Genomic DNA, 25,456 nt, shown 5'->3' on the forward strand with positions numbered 1-25,456 from the left:
AGCACACCACCAATGCGACAGAAAAAGAAAAAAAAGCATAATCAATAGTATGACATCACCGGTACATACTTTCATTGGCTGGAATAGTTTCTGAAGGCAGGGTGCTGTTGCCTAGCAACATCTGGGCGAAGGGAAACCATCCTCATGGTATCATGCAGGCTTTTAATGGAATCCTATTTTCACCCTTCCCATTGTTGTTTTGTAACAGTGACCTAGTTTTGTTTTATAAGTCATTACATTAACTTAATAGATCCCTGTAGATCTGGGTGCTTGCATTAATAGCCTGACACAAAAATGTGATCTTGTAGAAGAAATAAAAATAGATCTTTCATGCTCTTCCCCTCCTCATTAGGTTTAGAGATCTCACCTGGGGCTTGTAGCCATCAGTTAATAATTAAGTATGATGGTGTCTGTAAGCTTACTACTGCTTGTGACTACTGATTCCTCCCCCCCCCCCACTACAATGCTCTTGAACCTCAGAAAGAAAAATAGTTGCTGCACAATTTCTCTGCACTTTCTACACAAATGACTTTGCCCAACACATTTATAGCTCTGTGCATTCTTGTGTCAGGCTGGACCTTTAGAGGGCTTCTATAGTTTGAAGAGTTGTACACAAGTAGGAGGCAGGGAAGGTGGCATGGTATTGCTCGATCTCATCAGATGTCAGAAGCTAAGCAGAATCAGTATTTGGATGGGAGACCACCTCTGCAGAGGAAGGCAATGACAAACTGTCTCTGCTTCTCACTTGCCTTGAAAGCTGTTGCTGGGGTATCCAAACTTTTGATTTCAGGATTTGGGATCCCTAGTCCACTCACTTGGAGGTGGCACCCTTAATTTGAAGTGGTACAGGCTATGCTACCACCGCATCACGCTGCATGTGTAGAGTGGGCCTCAGATTGTACTAGTTGCCTCCAACTTCTCAAAAGGCCACCACTGGCTGGCGGGAAGGGAGAGCAAGTCTGCACTCATGCCAGGGGCCTGACGCAGGATGTGTGGGTGACCCAAGGAAAGGGCCTTTATGAACCTGCTTCAGGCTGACCCTTCCTCTTTGGCCACAGCAAATGGAGGAGGCACCCACCTTCCCGTCCTCTGTTTCATAGCAGGCACAAGCTGGTTGCCTGTTTGGGGGCTGCATTTTTGTTGACGCCATCTGGTAACCTTAGCTGGAGCCTGGGAAAGGAGGGGTTTGGGGATGGGAGGGACCTCAGCAGGGTATAATACCACAGAGTCCACCCTCCAAAGAAGCCATTTTCTCCAGAACTGGTGTCTGTTGTCTGGAGAGCAGTTGTAATTGCAAGTGATCTCCAGACCCCACCAGGATGTTGGCAACCCTACTATCTCTTAATATGTTCGTATATATGTATATGTTACATTACGTTGTGCTTTGCTAATGTGCCTGTTTTCTGACAGCTGTTTTGTATATCTTAGTAAAGAAAAACACTTCCGAATACTAGCACATTGTTTACGTTCAGTCCTGAACTGCTACAGTTAAGAGGAAGGCAGACAGGAAATGTGTGCTCAGGAATATATGCTTTGAAATCTGACAAAAATAGCAGCAGTGGGTTTTTTGTGAAGCCCAGTGTGAGACATTTAAAATGGGGCTGGTTTTTTTTGGGGGGGGGGAGATTTCTGAAAACTAGATCTTGCTACAGCTCATTGCGAAACTGGCCGGCGGGGGAGGGGAGGGGAAGGAGGGAAATGAGAAGGAATGTCTGCAGCATCCTAATGCATTAACATCACTCCATTTGCACCCAGAAATGATGTCAGTGCACTGCTGGGGGCAACCTGGGATTTCTGACATTTGGGCAGAACTCCATGGTTAAATCATAGCCTTTTGCTCAAATGCCAGAGCATTCCTGGTGATGCACTGATGCCACTTCTAGGTGCGCAGGGAGTGACACCAGCTCGGTGCTGGCAATGTTAGCACATCTCCAGCAACCCCCACCCCCCAGGACAGTAAGTCCTCCACCAGTTGCTAAGGGGGACCTGGCTATCCTAGCCTTGAGTCTCAATGAGAAAGGAAGACAATTAATTAATTAACAAATCTTCTTTCCATTCTTTCCCTTCTAAACTCCCCTCTCTCTCTTTTAAAAAAAATTTTTTTTTTTAAATTACGTTTTTAGAGGATACATAAAGGAAAAAAGGGAAAGGGATAAAATGTCCATCTGCGATAGATATACATTCTTCTTACTCATTACGTGTTACATTACATGTTATATAAGTCATAAAAAATTTCATGAAATCGTTATCTATTATACTTATCATTAAAGTCGTGTTTACCTAATCCAATATTTACATTTGTTTCTTATCATAATCTTACTGGAGAGGTAAAAATAATTAATCAGTCAATTCTACTAATATATTTATCATAATCCTTTTAGGGTAATCCAAATGAAAGCTCAAAAAAGAAAAAAAAATCTAAGAAATATAAGTAAACTCCCCTCTCAATTGGCTTTTTTTCTTGTTCTTTTTTTTAAAAAAGTTACTGTTTGTGATTTAATTAAAGCCCTCATTCTGTCACATACCCCTCTGCTAGAGATTGAAATAGGGCTGCCAGCTTCCAGGTAGGACCTGGAGATCTCCCAGAATTACAGATGATCTCCAGACAACAGAGATTGGTCCCCCCGGATAAAATGGCCACGTTGCAAGAGAGACTCTATGGTATTATACCCCACTAGGGTCCCTCCTCTCCTCAATCATGCCCTCCCCAGGCTCCACCCCCAAATATCCAGGAATTTCCCAACTTGGAGATGGCAACCTTAATTTCAAGTGGTACGGGCCATTCTACCACTCATCATGCTGCAGGAGTAGAGTGGGCCTCAGATTGTACTAGTTGCCTCCAACTTCTCAAAAGGAAAACATACTGTGTAGTTATTGCCTTTAGATTAATATCTAAAGGGACGTTACCTCAGAAGGGTGTAATGCCGTATAGTTCACCTTCCAAAGCAGCCATTTTCTCCAAGTGAACTGATTTCCTGTAGTCTGGAGACCAGTTGTAATTCTAGGAGATTTTCAAGCCACACCTGGGGGTTGGCAACCCTAGCTTCCACCAATGAACAGTTGCCTGCTTTAATGCTCTTCTTCAGGAAAAAGCCAAAGATTACTGACAAAAGAGATTGTTGAAGCCAAACCAAAAATTTACCCCTTTTCCCACTTGGAAATGCCCCCCTTCCAACCCTGTTTAGAGGCACTCTGGCCAAATTAGAGCTGAGTTTCCATAACTAGTTTATGAGCAATCATATTGGGCAATGTGGTTGGCTGGATGTGTAATGTAATGCCTGTGAAGTTTTATCTGTTAGAATAAATGAGATTTTGAACAATTTATTAAAACATTGCCTGAGGAAGATAGTGGCTGTAATCATCTAACTGCTTGCCAAAGCAAGTCCCGTTCATTTCAATTAAACCTGTACCTGTGAGGGTGCTGAAAATTAGGCTGATGGCTGAAAAACAGAAACCTTATTCTTGCCTTGCTGTGGACATTTTTGGAAGCTACACTGGACACACACAAGCACTTTCAGAGGTTTGGTATGGATATCACTGTATGGTTGACATATCATTCACACAGAGACATCTATTTATTTCCTTACAGCTTTGCTTTTTACTGCATTCCTTCCAGTATTCTTGTTTCAGTCTCGGAATTGCTTTAGAGTATGGTGGTGGCCCTTCAGTCTGAGCAAATTGTTGATAGTATAAAGACTGGGCTATTGTTGCTGGAACTTGGGATCTGACTGCTGCCTGTTGTTGACATGGGGTGACATTACCTCCCAACGTTTACTAGGCAGACTATGTTTACGGAGTGGTTTAGGCATTTGTGAGTGTTTATTTAACCAGTTTTATGTATTGTCCTATCTGTTTTTAGTGATTACTTGATTTTGTTAGTTTGATGTCTGCTGACATCCTGGTTGCTATTCTGAGGCATACTTTGCAGTGGGCATTCTGGATGATAGGCAGAAAAGTGTCGCATCTTCAGACTTTTAGAATAATTGTTAGGGTCAGACTAGATGAAGCAGTGAGAGAGACCGTGATCTCCCACATTTTACAAAAGGTAAAAGCACCCACTTTGGGAGGGGAGAATCAGATCAGCACTGCAAGACTGTAGGGAGGAGACATCCCTTTTCCTGGTCCTCAGTCTTTTCTCTTCAAGCCCTGCAAGTACCAAAGTACCTATGTTTTCTCCCATAGGACAAATAGAAGCTTGCAGATATATCCATTTGATTTAGATTGGGAAACTGCAGGAGGAAACGGTATAATGTGGGTGTTTTAGATTGTGCTCCTTTGGAATTTTTGCAAGAACTATAATTAACTGAGCAACTTTTAATTACAAGAAATGAGTGTAGATCCACTTCTCAAGCAATAAATGTCTAGATCCCTCTTAAATAGCATTTCAAATTTCCTAATTATGAAATCTCCTTGAGCCCAAGGTTTTGAAAGGTTTTGAGATTAGCACAGAAAAGGTGTGTGTGTCGGCTTAATTTAAGTTCCACAAAATACTAACAACCTGAATGATTTTTCTGAAGTACAAGATATTTCAGATACTGTCTGATTCTTTCATAAACATTAATTGCTTGAGTCAAAGAGGAACGAAGCAGAACAAATAATACTGTGTTAGGAGAACATTAAGAACACTAAAAACATTCCTTTGGTGTACATGCATGTCGGAGCCACACTATTGCAAGGCTATCCATCAGCACCGCTTCCTGTTCATTGGCGCTGCATTCCAATTGGCCCCATTGGATGTTTACATAGCCATACTGGAAGTGATGTGCCACAGCCAGGAGCATCACAGCTGCAGCCCAACACATACCGCAGAGGGTAGAAAAATCCTTGAGGCATCCAAATGGGTAGACAGCAGAGGGAAGAGTGCCCACTGGGGAAGCAATAAGAGTATCAGCTTGACAAGTCCCAAGCTTCAGTGGTTGGCAAGGAAAAAGGACATCGACACCAAGACTCCACTACTCTGGCAAACAGAGTACTGGCCGCTTGGGTGGCCGACGAGTGGAGAATTACTGGGAAGCCCCCACCCCCCATGTGATGTGAACCCAGGAGATGCCCCAACAAGTTAGGATAGTTCTCAATCATGAGCAGAACCAATGCTGTAAAAATGGTAGCGTTGCCAAAATTAAACTATTTCTTCCAAACACTCCCCATAGTCATTGAACCAAAAGACTTGGCAATGTGGAAAAAATATTCACTAGTTTTATTTCTCAAGGCAAAAAAACACGATTTACAAAGACTTTGAGACAAAAGAGATTGGATCAAGGGGGTGGGGAGAACCTAGTATATATTATGAGGCAAACCAGTTGAGATCACTGGCATCATATCTGGAGGAAGCCTTTGATAAGCCATGGGTAGGTATGGAAGCAGCTGGGCAACATTTGTAATTAACTGAAAAAATGGTCTTTGGAAGGAAAAAAAGTGAATATAAAATGGGTTAAGAATCCTATACACTACATTAAAAATTGGAATAAGTGGGAAAATAAATTAATTCCAGAAATATCCCTGCTGCTTCCATTTACACTTCATCCCTGTTTTTCTTATATACATAAGCCAGAGAAATATGTTAAATGAAAAGAAAAGGGGATTTACAGATTGAGAGACTTTTATGAAAATGGTTGCAAGGAATGTCAAATAATTAGATTCTTTTTCATTAATTACACTACCTAATCATGAATCCTACAGTAAGGCAATGTATGACCAGAAAGATGATGAAATGGAACATATGAATAGCGCAAAAGGACTAATTTCCAAAATATATTCTCATTCAATTGAAATAGACACAAGTATATCAAATGGTTTCAAAACAATATGGAAAGATGATATTGGGATAAAAATAGAACAAAATATATGGAATAAATTATGGATGACTCAAACAAGAAAAACCATATCAACAGTCCTTAGGGAGAATTCTTTGAAACTACTACACTGATGGGATATCACTCCGGTGCATCATTCAAGAAGGGCAGACCATTCCTGGAAGTGGGGGGTGGGGTAGCTAGTCTGGGAATGGCACAGCTGTGCCACCTTTTCAGAGGTTTCTCAGCCGTAAAATACACCAAATAAAAGTATTTAAAATTAGAAACCCGCGAAAGTGCTCCATGGAGTTTCACGGGGCTACACCAGCTATTTTGCTGGTGACAGGGCTGATGACAGGGCTACACCAGCTATTTTGCTGGTGTAGCAATGCCGCAGTGTAGAGAGGCATTCCAAGGCCAAAAGAGGCTTGGAAGCTGATTAACATCAGCACCGCCCCAGGGAACACCCCCTCCCATGCTGGCACAGGCACTCACTTTCAGGTTTTTGCTGCCCATGCAGCAGCATTGGCGGCTGAGGCCCACGCTGCTGTGTCGCTGCCTGGTGCTGGCGTTAAGTGCCCCCTTGCCGGCATCCATGCCACTCTATCACAGCGCAAAGTGGTATGGATGCTGGCACAGGGTTACACCAGCTCCTATGGCGCTTCGCCCCCCCCCTTCGGGATTGCACAGTAAGTAATACAAATGATACAAAATGTTGGAGAAATTGCAACCAGCAAGGTGTATATATCTACAAGGGATGGTCCTGCCCTGTAGTGCCATCTTTTTGGGGGAAAATATTTCTAGAAACCAACATTGGCTCTGTTAACCTTCTGGGGAGAACAAAATGGAAAAGTGATTAATAGTGTTTTTGTTGATGGCAGCCCGTAGGGTAATAGCAAAATGTTGGAAAACCATGGAACTTTTAACATCACATTCTTGGCATTCCGAATTGTGGCAAATAACTATGGCAGAAAAATTGACATATCAATTTAGAGTAATCAAAGGTAAAGCTAAAATATCAGAACCGACTAAACCCTTTGTCAATAATCTGATTCAACTTTATGTATTTTTTTGTTATGTTGTTCTGTGTTTGTATTTTTAAAGGGTTTTTTGTTATTGTTGTTTAGGTGGTGGTCTTCTGTCTGAAAAATTAATAAAAATTATTTTTTAAAAAAATACTGTAAATGTTTAATAGTACTTCTGTGTCGTAATCCAACTGACCAATGCTAATCACAACACATCATACGATTCTAACATACTTTTCCTCCAGCTGAATTGGTTCTGAATTTTTCTCTTTCTATATATTTCATGTCGTGTACAACATTTTCTTTACTCTTGTGCCACCTTGTGACATTTTATTAGATTTGCACCACATACAAGGTGTCGAACTAGGCAGATTTATAAAGCAGTTTACTCTTATTTTATACTTTAGTTATGAGTCCAAAAAGAAGGAAATTTTGATCTACTGTGTCTTGGAGTTAAATAACAACAAAGTTTAATTTTTTGAGTGGGTGTGGGAAAAATGTGGAGGGAAGAAATTAAGTTCTCTAGCTCACAAGCCATCAGAGAGAATTGGTATAAAATGTTTTTTAGATGGCATTTCGCCCCGAAGGATTTACAAAAAATGTATAAGTCGAACCAAGCAACCTGTTGGAACCAAGCAAACTGTTCTGAGACTGAAGGAACTTATTTTCATCAATGGTGGGGGGACAAAGACAGCTGTGGGAAAATAGAGCAAGAACGCACACATGCATAACATTTGCAATACACATTAGAATAATTTCAGGTGTTTCATAAAAAGCAAGCATTTTTTTCAAATGCTCGATGGTACTGCTCATGATTTTCAATTGAATTGTGATTCAAACAAAGGAGTGTTTTCCCACTGATTCTGCAATACAGCGTTTACATGTTCCTCAGTGTTTTGGTTTAAATGGATGAACTCTTAATATGGTTGGGTCACCCAAAATCTGCTGTATGAGGGGCTTTCTCACCACATGAAATGGTAAGCCCCATGCTAAAGGTTACAATTAAACAAATATGTTTGCAGGGCTGCATTTTAAATGTTGCAATTATGAATACGGTTTTAGCATATTGGATTCTCTTTATAAATCAATAAACTTCCAGAAAATATTTCAACCATGGTTCTAATATAGATAATATTAAAACAACAAAAACTTTCTCCAAACAGGGATAAAGAACTCAAACACTTACCTGATGTATTTATAGTTTAGTTTGCAAGGAAGTCCTTGGAGAGAGTGAAATAGGAGACAAAAACCATACCTTCTGAGCCCCACCCACCACTTCAGTCAGAGACTAAGGCTGCAATCCTAAAGGTGGGGCAAAGCTCCTTAGGAGCCAGTATGACCCCACTGCAGTGTAAGGTACCTTTTAACCCGGGATAAGGGGCACTTACGCCGTCACAGGTGGCATCTATGCTGGCACCAGGATGCCATGCAGTGGCACGGGGCTCGGGCACTGACGCTGCCTCCTGGCAGTGTTCCAGTGACACAAGTCCCTGTGCTGGCATCCTGGGAGGCATTCCCGGGGTGTTCCTGGGTCAGAGCTGCCTTTAGGCAGCTTCCTCACCCCTTCCACCCCAGAAACATCCCTTCTCGCAGCGGTGTGGCTACATCACCTTTTGGGGGGCGACATAGCCCCGTTGATTTCAATGGGGGATTATCGGGTAAGTTTTCTTTTATTTTAATGTCAGTTTTGCAGCCAATAATCCTCTGTGGCTGCGGTGTGGCTGTGCCACTCCCAGCTGCCATTGAACTACCCGCCCTTAGTATGGGGCTGCCCAGTGATGAATCAGTAAACAAAATATTGCTCCTTAATTGTATATCCCAGAAAGGAAATGTTGTGTTTGTGTTGCAGAATGATAAAAGAAACTATGCAAATATGTATGAGCTTGACATTCCTAGATTTGCTTATTTATTTAGAGCAGTTATAACTCACTTTTCAACAATGTTCTCAAAGTGAGTTGTTAATGCTTCCTTCTTTTTCTCCTGTGCTGATTCACATCTTACCATTGAGACCTTTATCTGTCCCCCACCAGGCATCTCAAACCCTGGCTGGGACTCCAGCTAATGAGGGAAAGGGCTTGGTATGTCCAATGTCAGCCTCAATGGGGTGCTACTATTGTAAGCAGCAGGCATTAGAGCTCGGTGTCCCAAGTTGGTGGCCAAGAATGGGAGTCATCAGCCCTCAATTTGAAAGATCTGAGCAAGGCTGTCAAAGATAGGACATTTTGGAGGTAGGCTTACCAGGTCCTGTAGCTCCATCGGCAGGAGCTTTTCTGTAGCGTGCAGCGCACGCACTTGGCGCGATGCGTGCGCACGTCCCACGTGATGCGCCTATGTCACTTCTGGGTTTACTCGGAAGCAACGCGGATGCTCTATCAATCTCTGCCGAAACTCTATGGTTTCCATAGAGTTTCTGTGGAAGTTGCTAAAATGTCTGCGTTGCTTCCGGGTAAACCCTGAAGTGACGTAGGCGCGTCGCGATTTTGTGCGTTGCCCACCAGCCCTCAGCTGGTCGACGGGCAGCCCGGTGGATTGGTGGGATTTTTCCTGCCACCACCAGGCACTTGGCTATTCTATTTGGAGGACATTGATTCATAGGGTCGGAAGCAACTTGATAGCACTTAACATACACACACAGTTGCTCCGGAGCTCAATTTTCTGAGGAAGATTGTACACCTGGCCAAAAAGAGGATCCACTGTATTTAATTTCATTTATTTGATTTATAGGCCAACCTTTCATGGCCAAGGCCAGGCTCAGAGTGGTTAACAACAATTAAAAACCATTCATATTACATAACATTTTAGCAGTAAAATTAGGTGCCTTAATATGTCTATAAAACATCAATAATATAGCAGCCATAACAACTCCAAACATGTGCGGGCACATAGCAAAGGCGGAGAAGGCAGGGGAGGAGAGACCATACAGGCTTATTCCTGAAGCTATATATTTGTATTTGCATCCTATATCAAATGAGAACAAATAATTCCTATTCTGAATCACTACCCATCCATTTAAAACATTTTGAACTGAACATTAATAATCAAGAGATACTGTTCTGTAATTATTTGATCAGCCTCTGTTGATATGATGCTTATTTATATGGTTGGAAAGGTTTAATTAATGCATTCATTGGAATGCAACTGGAAAAGCATAAATTAGCACCCTTGGCAGCTGCTAGATCTCTGTGCATCTGTGAACATATCAGTAGACAAAGATTGGAACCAAAGCAAAATAATGCCACAATATTAGGCACTGACTTGCTCTGACTCCTGAAAACGTTAGATGCTAGTTAAAAGGAAAACTCCTGCCCAGATCCCTAAGGCATATTCCCATCCACCATATTTTCAAAATGTGCACTTTGTGGGGCAAACCAGAGAATGCAGGGTGTGGTTATTCGGTGAACAAGAAAAATTGGAAGAAAATTCAACCATAGCAAGACTTTCCATAAAATCATGAAACTGTCCTTTCCTGGTAGAGTTGCCAGGCGCCCACCGGGCAAACCGAAAATATAACAGACACACAAACCACAGTCAAGTAATTAGAACATAAGCCTAGACTCTTTCAATATTATGGCATGTATTATAACTCATACATAAAGAATATCAAGCAAAGAGTAAGTCATTCAATATTGTAGCAGTCAATATATAACATACATAAAGAATGGCAAGCATAGAAAATCATACACAAGGATCTTGAAATGCCTCCATAAATAAATGCTGAAACGATCCTCCAAAGTGGGATCAAAGCACATGTGTCCCATACAGTGCTGTACCAAGCATGTGCCGAGATGATATCCACAGGATCCCCTGCTTTGGACCCCCTCCCCCCAGGACCATCCAGCTAGCCAGCAGGGGTCAATTAGGCTTTAAATGAGGCCTAGGCCTCGACATTGCTGCCGTGATGACATCACTTCCAGAAGTGACATCATCACACAGGCAATGACAGGGGAGCCACTCTGGTATTTGGGCAAAACTCTATGGTAAAAATAATTGTTTTCACCTCCTTGAAGGAAGGCTAGGCTGGGATACGCACATGTAATAAAAGCTCATTATCAGTGCTTTAATTGTAGTAAAGGAGAGTCACAAAAGTTACTCTGTGGCTGAGATGTGCCCATGTCATAAGGCATTACTCATGCAAGATCAGAAATGTTAGTCAGATAGATTTTTGAAATGAAATTCCAGCAATCCCAATTTAGAGTAGCTATGGAAGTGTTTCAGTCAAAGGTCTACAGGTGGAAGGAGCAGTTTGTACTATGGAGAAGAAAATTAGTCTGTGCTGCACCCCAGTGTACAGAGTCGGATTTACATCTGCATCAGCTGAATCAAAACAACATGCACAGAATATCAGAATTTTTAATAGCTAAGTTTTGAGACTGAAAAGATAGCATTTTTGAAAGTCCAATTCAAGGTGTTTTCTATTCCAGTTAGTACAAAAAAGAGTCTTATGTCACCTTGAAGGTTAACAGATTTGTAGAGACCCCCCACTTTCCTTATCTTCCCCCTTTTTCTTCTCTCAGTTTGTCTTCCATCATTTCTGGATAATAACAGAGTCGGGTGGCACCTTAAAAAGCTCTATTGTGAAACAGAGCTGTGTTGTCCAGAGTCTACTTTGTCAGATGCATGAAATGTTGCCTTCAGTTGGCCATCTGTGTATGGATAGATAATAAGTGCAAAAAGAAGTTTGAAGCAGATATTATCAAGAGTTGGAAAGCCCACCAATCAAAGAGGTAGGTATTTTACCTTTCTGTGATGATCACAATGAAAATGAGGCACACCCAAGAGTAAATGATCCAATCGAAGTGGGTGTGGATCACTCCCAACTAGTGAATTAGCAAAGAAAAATGAATAAATCACATATATCTGCAGAAGATATAAAGCCTGGATAGTCCAGGCTAGCCCGATCATGCCAGATCTTGAAAGCGAAGCAGGGTTGGAGGGTTGGCTCTGGTCAGTATTTGGATGGGAGACCACCAAGGAAGTCCATGGTCATGACGCAGAGGCAGGCAATGGCAAACCACCTCTGAATGTTTTGTCTTGAAAACCCCACTGGGTTGCTGTAAATCAGCTGCAACTGATGGCAAAGAAAGAAAGAAAAATCTCTAGAAGGGCAATTACTTCATATAAAGAGACTGCTAATTCCAGTCCCTATTGAGATTTCCTTAAGCATCTCAATGTCCTTATGAATTCTGTCTCAACATCTTCAAGCATCTTGGAAGCAGAAGCATGTCCATTTTAAAATATTGTTGAAGGCTTTCATGGTTACACAGCCCGGATAACCTACGAGAACCAATGTCCATTTTAGTTTCCCTGCTGGAAATGGGGCTGCACCGGCTGGCTGGATCTTTTACTCTCTTTTGACTGGGTGAGGCTTACATTTGTGCTCCACCTCTCGGTCTGCTGGGCCTGTCCAATTTCATAGTCTAATAACCTCCTTCACCCTCTTCGGTATATCTATGTGTTCTGTCAACAGTGAGCACCACTTCATGCATCTGAAGCGAGCCCTGCCCCCATAACCCAACAAAGTGACTGATCTATGGGACACAAGTCTCTTTCTCTTTTTTTTTTTTTAATTTCTGCCAGCAGACCAATACGGCTCGTCCTGTGGAAGTGGATCACGAGAGAGCGTGGCCAAGGGGTTCATCTTCCCTAGCCCGTCAAGGGCCATTTGCCTCTCGTTTCCCACACTCTTGAACCTTTGGTGATAATTCCCAGTGGGTAGCCGTGTTAATCTGTCTGCAGTAGTAGAAAAGGGCAAGAGTCCGGTAGCACCTTAAAGACTAACAAGAATATTTTCTGGTAGGGTGTGAGCTTTCGTGAGCCGCAGCTCACTTGTGAGCTGTGGCTCACGAAAGCTCACACCCTACCAGAAAATATTCTTGTTAGTCTTTAAGCTAAGGTTGAAGCCACGGTTGGCAAGACCAGGAGATCCCTCAATCGTAACCAGGAGTAAACAAGGGCAAGAGCACCTTAAAGACTAACAAGAATATTTTCTGGTAGGGTGTGAGCTTTCGTGAGCCACAGCTCACTTCTTCAGATTCTTCACTTCTTCAGGTATCTGAAGAAGTGAGCTGTGGCTCACGAAAGCTCACACGCTACCAGAAAATATTTTTGCTAGTCTTCAAGGCGCTACTGGACTCTTGCCCTTTTCTACTAGAACCTTCGGGTTGGCTTTTCTGTCGCCTTGTTGTCACTCCATCACCACATTAGCCAATCACAGCGTCTCATTCCGCCTGACGCCGGTCAGCAGCCAATGAGCATAGAACGCCTGTCAGCTCATTAAAGGAAAGAGGTGGGCGTGGCTTAGTCTGTTATTTTTGTATGGGTTTGTGTTGATGCCGCTCGAAGGGGAAGCGTCGAAAAGGGGGGGGAGGCGGGCGTGATTGGCTGAGGAGGGGATGCCGGCTGAGTCCTGATTGGCTGTGACCATGAGCTGCTCAGCCTGGTGAGTCTCGGCGAAGGAACTGCAGCCAGCCGTGGGGCGAGGAAGGGGGCCGAGCGGCGCGTCGTAGCCTTTCCCGAGGGGTCCGTGGCCAGAGGGCGGCCCGTGCCTGGAGCCTCCGCTGCCAGAGAGCCGGGTGAGCTAACGCGGCCAACGCGCGGCGGCGGCAGCAGCAGCAGCAGCCTCGAGTCGCGCGGGTGCTGGGCCCGGTTTCCCGCGTGAGATGGATCTCGTGTTTGGACCTCTCTCGCTTTATGCAGCCCCTGATGGTTGTTTCTGTAATGCGGACGGAGCAGCTGCGCGAGTGAGCATTCTTGGCCCGCCTAGGTTTTCTGTTCACAATGCCAAAGTATTGAGATTCAAATTTGATTTAATCTCTCGTATATACTCTGTATCTCGATTATATTAAGGTACTGAATTAATGATATTAGATAAGATAAATATATATCCATTAAATAATATGGGGATCAGTTCAGTCAGCAAAAGTATATACACTTTATTTGTAGATGGAAGAGAGTGAGGGGGAAGTCACTATTTGCTTATTATAGATCTCTTATTATTTTTATTAACTTTTAGTGTTAAATGTTGACTTTTACATGGCTGTATTAAATGAAGGAAAATAATTTTAAAAATTAAAAAAAGAGAGAGATTCAGGTAGGCCACTTATGCATGGGAGGTTTTGCTTTGGATTTGCTGCTCTCTAGATGCACGTTGCTCTGACCTGGATGGCCCAGGCTAGCCTGATCTCGTCAGATCTCAGAAGCTAAGCAGGGTCGGCCCTGGTTAGTATTTGGATGGGAGACCACCAAGGAATAGCAGGGTTGCTATGCAGAGGAAGGCACTGGCAAACCACTTCTGTTAGTCTCTCGCCTTGAAAACCCCATAAGGGGTCGCCATAAGTCCGCTGTGACTTGACGGAAGATGCACATTTCCCCCATCCAAATGGGGGTTGTTGTTGAGTTTTGAGAGTTTGGATGGGGAAAATGCACATCTAGAGAGCGGCAAATCCAAGGCAAAACCTCCCATGCATAAAAGGCCAAGTACTGCGGGAAACCAGCAGATGGTAATTCATGTCGATTAGTTAATCTGGAGTATGGATTTTTTTTTAATGTGTGCACCCCTATGGCAGGCAGAGGCACAGGCGGACAGTGTCAGGAATCCATTGGCTCCTTCCGCAAGATGAGGGGAAATCAATGACCCCAGAGCCAGCCACCTTGGCAAGGCTACTACTTTTGGTGGCAGTCAGGGAAGGAAGGCTGAGAGAACGCAAAAGAGGGCTTCCATCAGCAGGACTAGAATCCCCTGCAACGTAGAAGGGATGTATCTGGCATCCTCCCTCCTATTCCCTTCAAGTCATGAATCTCATGGGTGTCTTGAGTGAAGATTAGGATGTGTGTATTCTTATGTTTGGTGTAGACACTTGTAAAGGTCTTGCACCTTTTAGGGGCTTAATTTTGGGCAGGCCTTCATGGACTTCAGCATGAAACAGTGGTTTAGTCCGCCTACGCTCTGTGAAGTTGAACAGCTCATCAGGTTGGGTGAAGGCAGTTTGTATTACCATGCAAAATAGGTCATGGCTAATTAATAAGCTGCCTGACTAACTACACATTAGGTACGTATTATGCATGCACGAGAGCCCGGGTGCCTAGTGGTCAGTTTTTTGTGTTTTCAAGTAACAGAACTGGGAGGAAGCAATTCAAATCAGAAAACTAAGGGGTGGGGGAGGAGCTGCTTATCCCTTTCCCATCTGCTACCCCCACACACTTCCCTGCAGGACTTCAAATGCATGTTTGGTAATATTTGTCTTCTGCCTCTTCCTTTTCATACCACAGGCCACAGTCATGCAGCCTGCATGGCCAATGTATCTATAAGAAAGGGTGCCTTCATCCATGTAGCATAGAAATAGTGAACTAAAAGGAATGATAGGCTGGATGAGCCCTTGGAAATTCCCTGATTAAATAAGCAACCTAAATTCAAGCCTTCACTCTTTGCAAACTGCCCTGTCTTGCTTTGCCTTCCAGTGTTGATTCTCCTCCTCAGAGGAGTACTGGGCCCAGAACTGAGCCTTGTGGCACCCTACTGGATACTTCCCTCCAATCAGATGAAATTCCATTGACAACTATTCTTTGGGTACAATTCTCCAGCCAGTTGCCTATCCATCTAACTGAGTCCAGTCCACAGTCCTCCAGTTTACCCATCAAAACATCTTGTCTACCTGGATTTCAGTAAAGCTGACAGGGGTCCCCAACATTGACAGCATTCCCACAATCCAGTAAGCTTGATCAAAGAAGGAAGCAAGGTTGGTCTGGCAGGACCTGTTGGGGACACTCTCCTCCAGTCTTGTGGCACATCAGGACAAAGGCTCTGCAGTCTGTCTAGAAAGTTCTTTCGAGGAACTTCGATCGCACTGTATTTCCCCCTTTTAACATACAAATCCAATGCCTCTGTGACTGACATAATGCCTTTTTTACTAAGCGATAGGGACCCCAAGGCTACATTGTCAGTGGCAAGATTTGTTTCAGTCCTTATATCCCTCCAACACTAGATATATGCTGCTCAAGATCAATTGATCAAGGAGCTTCTAAGGGATAAAGAAAGAAGAAGAAAGTTCTTTCAGTACTCTTGGGTGCATACCATCTGGCCTGGGGGGATTTGTACTCATCCAATGCAGCCAGTTGCCTCTCAACAACTTCTCTGTCCATGTTAACCAGCAGCCCGGACGCCGTGCCTTGCCTACTACCATCTCTACACGAGCCTGTTCTCTTCTTCTGGGGGGGGGGGGGGAACCTGAGGCATAATAGGCATTAAGCCTTTCTGCTTTCTCTTTGTCCTTTGTCAGAGTTTCTCCATATTCACCCAAAAGTGGGCCTATTGCCTTATCTTGTGTTTGCTCCTCACATATCTGAAGAACCTTTCCTTGTTGTAGCGAGCCTCCCTGGCCAGCCTCAGCTCACTTTGAGCTTTGGCCTCTCTGATGGCTGCCCTACAGTACCTAGCAACTTTCAGATACTCTACTTTAGAGGTGTCCTTCCCTCCATTTCTTTTTTCTTCCTTAGCTTATCATGGAGCTCTCTGTTCATTCATTGGTTTCTTGCTCCCCGACCAGATTTCCATCTTGTTGGAACAGTGATGGCTTGAGCTTGCAAGAGCTGCTGTTTTAAGACGCCCACCCTTCACGTGCCCCTTTCCCTTTCAGCATTCTTGCCCATGGAATGACTCTCATCATGAGTTCATTAAAGTTTGCCCAACTAATATCTAACATACATGTCTGGCTACAAACTCCCTTAGCCTCCCACAGCAAAGGAATTCTCAGAGGGCGTTTTGTTCATGTACGTTGGTAGAATGTCAGAGCCTTTGTCCACAAAGTGACTGGCAACACTTGCTGCTAATGTGTACTACCCTTCAAACTGGGAGTATTATGACCGTGGGATGTGGCAGCAAGGAAAGAGTCTAGTACCATCCTAACCAGAATCCTCAGAATTGCACTGAAAAAGTTCTTGCTCTGTAGAGGCAAACTGATAGTACTTATCTTGGGTGATTTTTAAAAACAAATTCACTCAGTGTTGCAGTCCTAAGCAGGTCTACTCAATGAGGCTAACCCCAAAGGAAGTGTCCTTAGGATTGCATGGATAGCTGTACTGGTTAGAGAGGCTGGGACTATTGCACACCTGACTGAATTGTTGATACAGAACAGGAAGCTGAGAAAAACGGATTCAGGTTTTGTCTTGTGATTTACATCCTGATTTTTCTGTAGAAGGTGGAAAAAGGATGGCTGACTTCCCTGATGTGGGTTCTGTGGCAACAAAGCTCAGAAATACACTCATCCAGTACTACAACACTGAAGATGGTGAATGGAGGACGATTAAGACCACAGTAAGTTACTAAGCCGCAGCCTTTGTAGATTTGTAGCTTGATAATAAGACTTATTCATGTGTCCATAGCACTTTCCTGTGTTCAAAATATTCTGCACACATTACCTTATTGTAGTAATGCAAGGCAGACCAGCATTACCATCCACATAAGGTGTAAAGTGAGGCTGAAAGAGAGCAGCTTCCCTAAGGCCACCTAGCAAGTTCATGGCCCAGGTGAGATTTGAACTGGGAAGTTCCTGATTTGCAGTCCATTGTCTAGGCCAGTATGCTACACAATCTGTTAACACAAAGTTTTTGGAGAGTATGTGGTATGATGACCTTAGAAGAATAGGATGCTGAATGAGATTCTTAATGGTTCCACAAACTGCACCACTATGCAAGAAAAGCAGTGCAGTGTATAAGGAGCTATGGAACAGACTTTTTTCTTCATACCATCTTGGGAAATGCCAACATCTTGCTTAACTGTAACTAGAAATGGAGGCTTGGAGCTCTCAAGGATAATAATCCTCCCACTGATCCAAAATAATCTTCAACAAGATTACTCCTCTTTAGTTGAGTCATCTTCTTTGAAATACTATCAAATGAGCCCAAGTTGAACCTTCATGTCCTATCTTAACTTGACACCAATGTATGTCATTGCGCCGCCACATGTTTACTGATGGTGTGATGTTGCGATGATGCCGCTGATGACAGAGCCCATCCTGATGACTTAATGCTGGTGCAGCAAGTTTAGTTTTCCAGAGGACTTTATTCCCGTGTCATTTCCTTTAGAACAGGAGTGTGGTTGATACCTGTGGCCTTCGGGAAAGAGCTCTCTCGTATGTTGATTTAAAGCTATGTTTGATATGGTTGTGTCTTGAGTGGATTGGTGAAAGCAGGGAGCTGGATGGTAAAGGAGAAGTATGTAAAACAGAAGACGTCAATCGAAGATGTAGCATGCTTTCAAAAAGCACATTTGGTTAACTTCTGTATACTTTGAAAGGCCTGTTAAAACTGCACATTCTATGAAGAGCTCCCCTCTGAGCAATCAGTAGTTTTTTAACTTCAGTATTCCACCTTCAGCTTCACAGGCATGAAGTGATTGAGGCATTTTAATAGTGGCTAAATTCTGTGATCTTTTATTTTCTTCTCCAGAAAAACACTGTGATTTGGCGCAAGCCATCAGAAGAATTCAATGGATACCTGTAAGTTCACCCATAAAGGGGAATAATTTCTGTTTGGTTGGTGTGTGTGTTTTGAGAGGGAGACCCTTGCCAAATGTGAGCAGAGGTGAAGCTTCTGGCTGATGTTCATTTTGGTGCATCTTCTACCCTGTGAATGATGCAGTTCACCATTTATTTTATTTGCTTCTTATTCTCCCACAACTTTCTTCCTAGTGGGGACCCAGTGTGGCTTGGTCTTCTTGTCTCCACCATCTTATTTGTCACAGTGACTCTGTAGATTAGGACAAAAATGAGTCACCTAGCATGCTTCCATGGCAGAGTGCTGATTTAAACCTAGGTCTCCCAGATAGGGATATCTATGGCTATTAGTTAAAATGGCTACTAGTCATGATGAATACCTATTCTCTTTAGTATCAGAGGAGCATGCCTATTAGGTGCTGTGGAACACAGGCAGGATGCTGCTGCTGCAGTCATCTTGTTTGTGGGCTTCCTAGAGGCACCTGATTGGCCACTGTGTGAACAGACTTCTGGACTTGATGGGCCTTTGTGTGATCCAGCATGGTTTTTTGTATGTTCTTATCCTTGTCTGAAACTCTAACCACTACACCACACTGGCACTTTCAACTATTATCCCCAGTTCCCAGACATCATGACCACTATTGTAGAGTGGGATGCCATCAGCATTAAGATTCTGTACCTTTTCCTGTCCTAGTGGCTGGAGAAAAATCATTTGTAGTTTAGGAGTTGGTTGTCATCAATAGATTGACAATACTCAGCTCTGTATCTGGAACCAAATCTACTGGTGATGCGGTAGATGTCCTGAATCACTGCCTGGCCACCTTGATTACCTGGCATAAGGTGAACAAATTGAGACGAAACTCTGAAAAGACAGAGGTAATGCTGGTTGGGAAGGCGGAGGCCTTGAAGGACATTGTTCTCCCTATGTTTGATGGAGGTCAACTGACCCTTGCTGACTCCATTAAAAGCCTTGGGGACAGCCATACATTCTTCGGGCTGCACATTCTTATTTACTAGGCATAATCCACCGAGCTCCTGTACGAAAGGAGGACTATATACATAACATAAATTAAAAAAAAAAAAGAAATATGGAAGCCAGCTGTGATTCTCTACAAGTATGGCTCACAAAAAGGCATGTTGTAATATTGTATTGAGCAGTGAGAGCCTGGAGTTTTACTGCATTCTTGTAAGGGCTCCCATTCACATTAAGCCTCCTGTTCAGAGACCTACTCAGGGTGGCTCACAAATTAAAACAAGAGAAAATCATTAAAAAACAACAACCAGACAATGTCTTGTAGGACACTGTAACTTGGTGCACAAATTTAAGGACCTTTCCGTTTGGTTTCTGATATGGCTTATTAAATGAACAGTTATTGTTTGGAATCCAAATGTGCTTCTACCATCTGGTACATCCGTTCTTGCATTTTCTCCATGCACAAATAGCAGTATTTTGGCACTGAGAGAATACTGTCCTGCCCTCGGCCCAGCTAGTGTTTGTCTTGCAGCTCTGACTGCTGCGTGGAACACAGTTCTGGTATGACCATAGGTACCTATTGATTTGTGAATGGGGTATAACTGGTGACAAGCCAAACCACTGCCATACCATTAGTATATGTTTTTTAGAAAGCATTATTTTGTTTGTATGCAATGCTTGTCATTCTCAAAGTCTGAGCAGATCTTGTTGTAGCGTGGCTTTTGTGGGGGGCAGGAGGAGAGAATTGCTCACATGGGCTCTGGGGGGAAAAAAGAACAAGTTGGTAGACTATTCGAGGCGTAAACCCCACACAGGGTATGGAGAATAGCATTGTCTATTGACAGAAGAAGGAAGTTACTTAATATTGGGAATAAGGAAATAGCATAAGGAAAATAGTCAAGATTTCTAGGTACTAAAGGAAAAACTGATTATTGATAAGGGGATATATGCCCTTATGTGATCCACTTCAAACTGAAGGAAAAAGTTCTCTTGATATTCTCTTGTATTAAATCTGCGTTTGTAGCTACAAAACACAAGGGATTGTGGAAGATGCTGTCAACAGAATAGTGGATCACATCCGTCCTGGACCTTATCGACTACACTGGGACAGTCTCATGACCTCAATGGATGTTGTTGAAGAGTTTGAAGAGGTATGTGTTGCCTGAGTGTGTGAATAGAACTCTCAGCAGTGCGAGTACATCTGTTAATTGGTATAGCAGTTGCAACAAGCTTTAACAATTTGCCATCTGTTAGTGAAAAGTTTACCTGTGGAGACATATTTTCACATACTTTGTTTCTTTGGCTCTGAGCGCCCTCAGAATTCAGCTCGGAAATCTGTATGGTTGATTATAACAGTCTTTGGCCGCACAACGAATGCTTCTTTTCTTCTTCTTTTTTTGCCATCAAGCCACAGAGTTGTTGTTTTTTGCTATCAACCAATAGGATTTTCAAGGCAAGAGACGTTCAGAGGTGGTTTGCCATTTCCTGCCCCTGCATAGCAACCCTGAATTCTTTGGTGGTCTCCCATCCAAATACTAACCAGGGCCGACCCTGCTTAGCTTCTGAGATCTGACGAGATGAGGCTAGCCTGAGCTCTCCAGATGAGGGCACAATAAATGCTGCTATTAAAGAAAAAGCCATATTCTGGCATTCTTCAATAAGGTTTCTGCTTCTGAAAGAGGTGAAATATATGGGAATCAGTCTGTCCCAGTTAAGCAGTTTTAAATTCCATTGGTTACAAGCAAATGATAGAAACTTCCCTCACTGATCTGTTAAACTCGACCTCAGTACAGAACACCAGATCCTTGGTATGATCTGCCATATAAAATGGAACTGTGATGTATTGTGCTTGCCCCATGGCTGTTGTGAGGCCTGCCCTGCTCTGCCCCGGCACGCCTTCATTCAGCCATCCTGGCTAGAGTCAGGCAGGATTTCCAACCAGCCTGAGAATGGGAAGGGGGTTACAATACCCTGGTCCTCTTCCTTCCCTTGACTGACTCACTTGCCCTTTTTCCTGGATAACATGTCCTTGGCATGTTCCTTCCTTGGCCTGGAAGCCTCCCTGTTATTTGATCCTGGGCCCTGCCTCCCTTTCCAGGGTCCAATCTGGCCCAGGCTCCACCATCCTCTAGAATTGATAAAGAGAGGTGCTCCTTTACCTGCTTTCCAGGCTGCCAGTCTCCCTCCCCTTATTCCTGTTGCTCAGGGAGGGGAGCCACCTCTCTCTGTCTCTCAGCTGGGCTTGGCTTGGCTGCAAGTTCTTGTTCCCCGGACCCCTACTGGGGAGGAGTTGGCTTCCACATATCCCTTCCTGCTGCTGGTGAGTTGGTTGGAGCCCTTGCTGCTCTTTCCGCTCCTGTTGTTTCCCTGCCTGGTTGTTCTAAGTAAGGTCCCTCAGTGTGCTCCCTTGACTGCAGCTTGCTGGGAGGAGTCAAGTTGGGGCCGGGGGCTGGACCCAGACAACTGTCATTGGAGACTTGAAGCCTTGGGTTATACCTTTTAAACTGGCCTTGGTATGAATGTTGAAGTTCCTGAGGATCTTCAGTCTCAAGGACCTCAACACCAGGTCTGAAACCAGATCAAGTAACCTTGGTAAGGGGTTTTTTGGACAGCAGAGTAGGTGGTACACCTACAAAATTCCCATCTGTCTACCACCAGGTATATACACTTGATATGAGAATGCTGCCCATTGAAGCATTCAAAAAGCAATGGAACCCCAATCGATGACTATGACTCCCCCTTCCTGGCCATTGAGCTTGAGGCTGCTGCTGCACTGAAAAACCAGGGAGGTGATTCCTCCCATTTCATGGGGAGGCGCCATGGCTCAGTGGTAGAGTATCTGTTTCGCATGCAAAAGGTCCCAGGTTCAATCCCCGGCATCTCCAGTTAAAGGGACTAGACAAGTAGAGTAGATGATGTGAAAGACCTCTGCCTGAGACCCTGGAGAGCTGCTGCCGGTCTGATTGGGCATTACTGACTTTGATGGACCAAAGATTTGATTCAGTATAAGGCAGCTTCATGTGTTCATCTCAGTAATATATGCTGGCCTTCTCACCCGGAGTCAAGTCCTGCATTTAAACATTCTTCCATCCATTCAGGGCTGCTTATGGATTCTGCATGGCTGGCAGAAAATCTATCGAGAGCTGGTGTAATGCATAGTAGAGCTGTGATCTGGGAAGTGCACTGTTCAAATCTTGCCTCTACCACGCTCACTAGCTGGCCTTTGGCAGCTTTTTTTTCTCCGCCTCAACCCTCCATGTGCACTGTGGGATAACAACACTGACCTACTTCTTTTTGTAATTCTGTAAACACTCCTATTTGTAATTCTTTAAACACTCCTAAAGAATGGCAGCAGGATAATATATGTGAGGCACTTTGAGCACCGAAAGCACATTTATAAATGCTAAGTATTACTATTATTAAAGTGCATTAAATCTAATTAAATAAAGTTTATTCATTAATTTAGGGGGTGCTTTTCAACCTTTGGGCTCTCTGGCTAAAATAGTGGAAGATGGGATCTGGCTTACTTCTTATCAGGCAATTGAAGAGGATTACTGCTTGCACATTTTCCCATATATCTTTTTAAGTAAAAAGGCTGCAGTGGGTTGTTGTTTTTTTAAACTGAAGATTTAGCTAAGGGATTGTGACTGATCCCTGGGGTGGGCTCATTTGTGCTCAGTCTCTCTCTCACAGTTACACCCTGATGATCCCTGGGTAGGCCAGAGCCTGACAATTACACCCCCACACCATGGCAACACCCGTGATTGATACAATCAGTTTGGCATTGAACACTGAGCACCTCTTTCTGTTCTCATAAACATTTGTGTAAATACAAGATTAGAATCTTACATACACATGCACAACGTGACTTTTAATGGAGTGCTGTCTCACAACGCCTGCTATAATTATACACAGACTTTCCTCTTCCAGAGATCTGTGGATACAGCCAGTGATAGTTTCCAATGTTTCCCTTCTTTCTGTCTTCCATTAGCCAATACTGATCCTGGTATTACTTTGGCTGTGGCTAAATGTCTGGCAGCGGAAGGTTCTGTACAGAGGCGCAGTATGAACGATAGTCCTTGAACTAGTATCTTGCTTTTATCTTGTAGAACTGCTGTGTGATGCGTTATACCACTGCCGGCCAGCTGTGGAACATCATTGCCCCAAGAGAGTTTGTCGATTTCTCTTACACAACGGACCATGAAGATGGACTTCTATCATGTGGTAATCTCTCCTGAAATATATTTATGTTGCATCCCAATCTAGTAAGGCATGCCTAAGCACAATGAAATCAATTCTGCATAGGGTTGAGTAACTGTTTGCAACAGGTGATTGAATTGCTCATGTTCAAAGCCAAAAATATATATTTTTTAAAATAGCATGACAGCTGTAGCCTGACTGTTATTTTGCAGGGTATGCTGTACAAAAAATGTTACATGTAGAGTAAAGTGACTTTAGTTAGTAGCCGGTGGTTTCTGAGTAATCTCTGAATTTGAGACAAGGGTGCTTTCCACATGGGGGATGGGCTTAGATGGCTTCTACATTGCTGCAGCAGCTTCCAATACAGTGCAGTGGCAACTGGGCTCCTACATGGTAGGTTTCCTCACATTTCCCTGCCCCAGATCCCCCTGCAGCATCCAGTACCTCTGCTGCACCATCAGGGGCTTGTTGTGGTTGTTTTTAAATGGCCCTGAATGGAAACAAGAGGTGTTCCAACCCACTAACATGTTTTGTTTTGAAACAGGTCTTAGCCTAGACTATGGGGAAGTCAGGCCTTCTTTTGTCAGAGGATTCAACCACCCCTGTGGCTGGTTCTGTATCCCGCTCAAGGATAGTCCTGGACGTAGTCTTCTGACTGGCTTTATCCAGACGGATCTGCGTGGAATGATCCCCCAGGCTGCGGTGGACACAGCCATGGCCAGCACCCTGACGACCTTTTATTCTGATCTCAGAAAGACTCTGAAGGCATGATGGGGGCTGGGGTTTGTCTAGAAATCGTTCCTGGCAGCATATTTTATAAACCGAGGGTAGGTTGGAAGGTTCCTGCATGTAGGCCAGTAGATTCTTCCTTAGAGGTACCAGGAGCTGCACAGGCCAAACGAAAGCATGTTTCCTCCAGCTTAGGGCACAGTGGTCTTTTTTGGACTGTAGCCCTGGGAAAATTATAGGAGTATTCCAGGTAATGCCTGGAAGATATGCACGTGCCCTAGCTCAGGGCGTAATTTTATGTTCTTTCATCTCTCAAACATGTGCCTAGCCCACAGCCGTTTAAGATGAGATAACAGGAAACATGCCGTTTTCATCTTGTGGATCTGAAAGGGACTAGGCGGGCCTAAATTTAAGCACTTAGAGCTAACTGGACTGCGGGTCAGTTCATTTTTCTGTGAATGGGCACACATCCCAATACTGCACGGGAGATACAGTCACAGATTCCCTTGCTGATTGTATGAGACATAAGAAAGAATATGACTTGGCATGTGAGGCTGTTATGGTTGTGAAGAATCCACAGTGTGGATAAGGGGGTCATATCTGATACATTGCATTGTGGTTAGAAATGGCGCATTTCCAACCTTTGTCTTGGGCGGTGCATGTGTGTGCTTTCTAGGGATCAGACATCACAGACCTCTGAGGATAAAGGTGGTATTACCACCTTCTGAGTGCTGTTTGACCCATATTTTATGGCCTTTATTTTCAAAATGCTGGGTTAAACATTGTGCATCCAGGAAGCTTCCTTCAGATCTTGAGCTTTATATTTGGTTTGTGTGATTGGTTTCTATAATTAGACTTCTACATTGTAAAAAGGGTCTTTTTATTTAACAGTCTTTGAGTATTAGAGCTAATTTTTATGAGTACAAAATGCATCTGATTTGAGTGATTTACACTTTGCAGGAGGAAATACTGTTATTTCCAGTGGATTTAAAAAGAAAAAAATTCTTCTGTTCTTATTTGTTCCAACTTTGGGGCTTAAAGGTGCAGATCCTTACTCTTGATCCCAAAACTGGAGCAGCGCGATGTAGTCCTAAACATATTTGTAAGCCCTCTGATTTCTAAGGTGGTTACTCCCTGATAAGTATGTTTAGGATTGTAGCCTTAAAGTAGGTAAAGTCAGGACTGGATCTACATTTTTTTTTGAAGGGGGGCTAAAGTGCAAATTAACGTCCCCCATATATTATATGC

The 25,456-nt window shown here is 43.5% G+C and overlaps 1 protein-coding gene across 1 annotated transcript; it reads left to right on the forward strand.

The window, feature by feature from the left end:
* Positions 1-17,019: 17,019 nt before the first annotated feature.
* Positions 17,020-24,250, forward strand: STARD4 (StAR related lipid transfer domain containing 4). Its single transcript, XM_056848840.1, has 5 exons — positions 17,020-17,126; positions 18,260-18,309; positions 20,304-20,430; positions 23,389-23,503; positions 24,024-24,250. The coding sequence occupies exons 1-5, from the start codon at positions 17,022-17,024 to the stop codon at positions 24,248-24,250; spliced, it is 624 nt and encodes a 207-aa protein (XP_056704818.1). The 5' UTR covers positions 17,020-17,021.
* Positions 24,251-25,456: the final 1,206 nt, after the last annotated feature.

Source organism: Euleptes europaea, chromosome 4, assembly GCF_029931775.1.
Source record: "Euleptes europaea isolate rEulEur1 chromosome 4, rEulEur1.hap1, whole genome shotgun sequence".
In the NCBI taxonomy this organism is placed as follows: Eukaryota; Metazoa; Chordata; class Lepidosauria; order Squamata; family Sphaerodactylidae; genus Euleptes; species Euleptes europaea.

Excerpts from the sequence above, each read along its gene's own strand:
- STARD4 (XM_056848840.1), top strand. The coding sequence starts at position 17,022 with ATGGCTGACTTCCCTGATGTGGGTTCTGTGGCAACAAAGCTCAGAAAT. Across the intron at positions 17,127-18,259 it reads GGAGGACGATTAAGACCACA|AAAAACACTGTGATTTGGCG; the intron begins GTAAGTTACTAA and ends TTTCTTCTCCAG. Across the intron at positions 18,310-20,303 it reads GAAGAATTCAATGGATACCT|CTACAAAACACAAGGGATTG; the intron begins GTAAGTTCACCC and ends CTGCGTTTGTAG.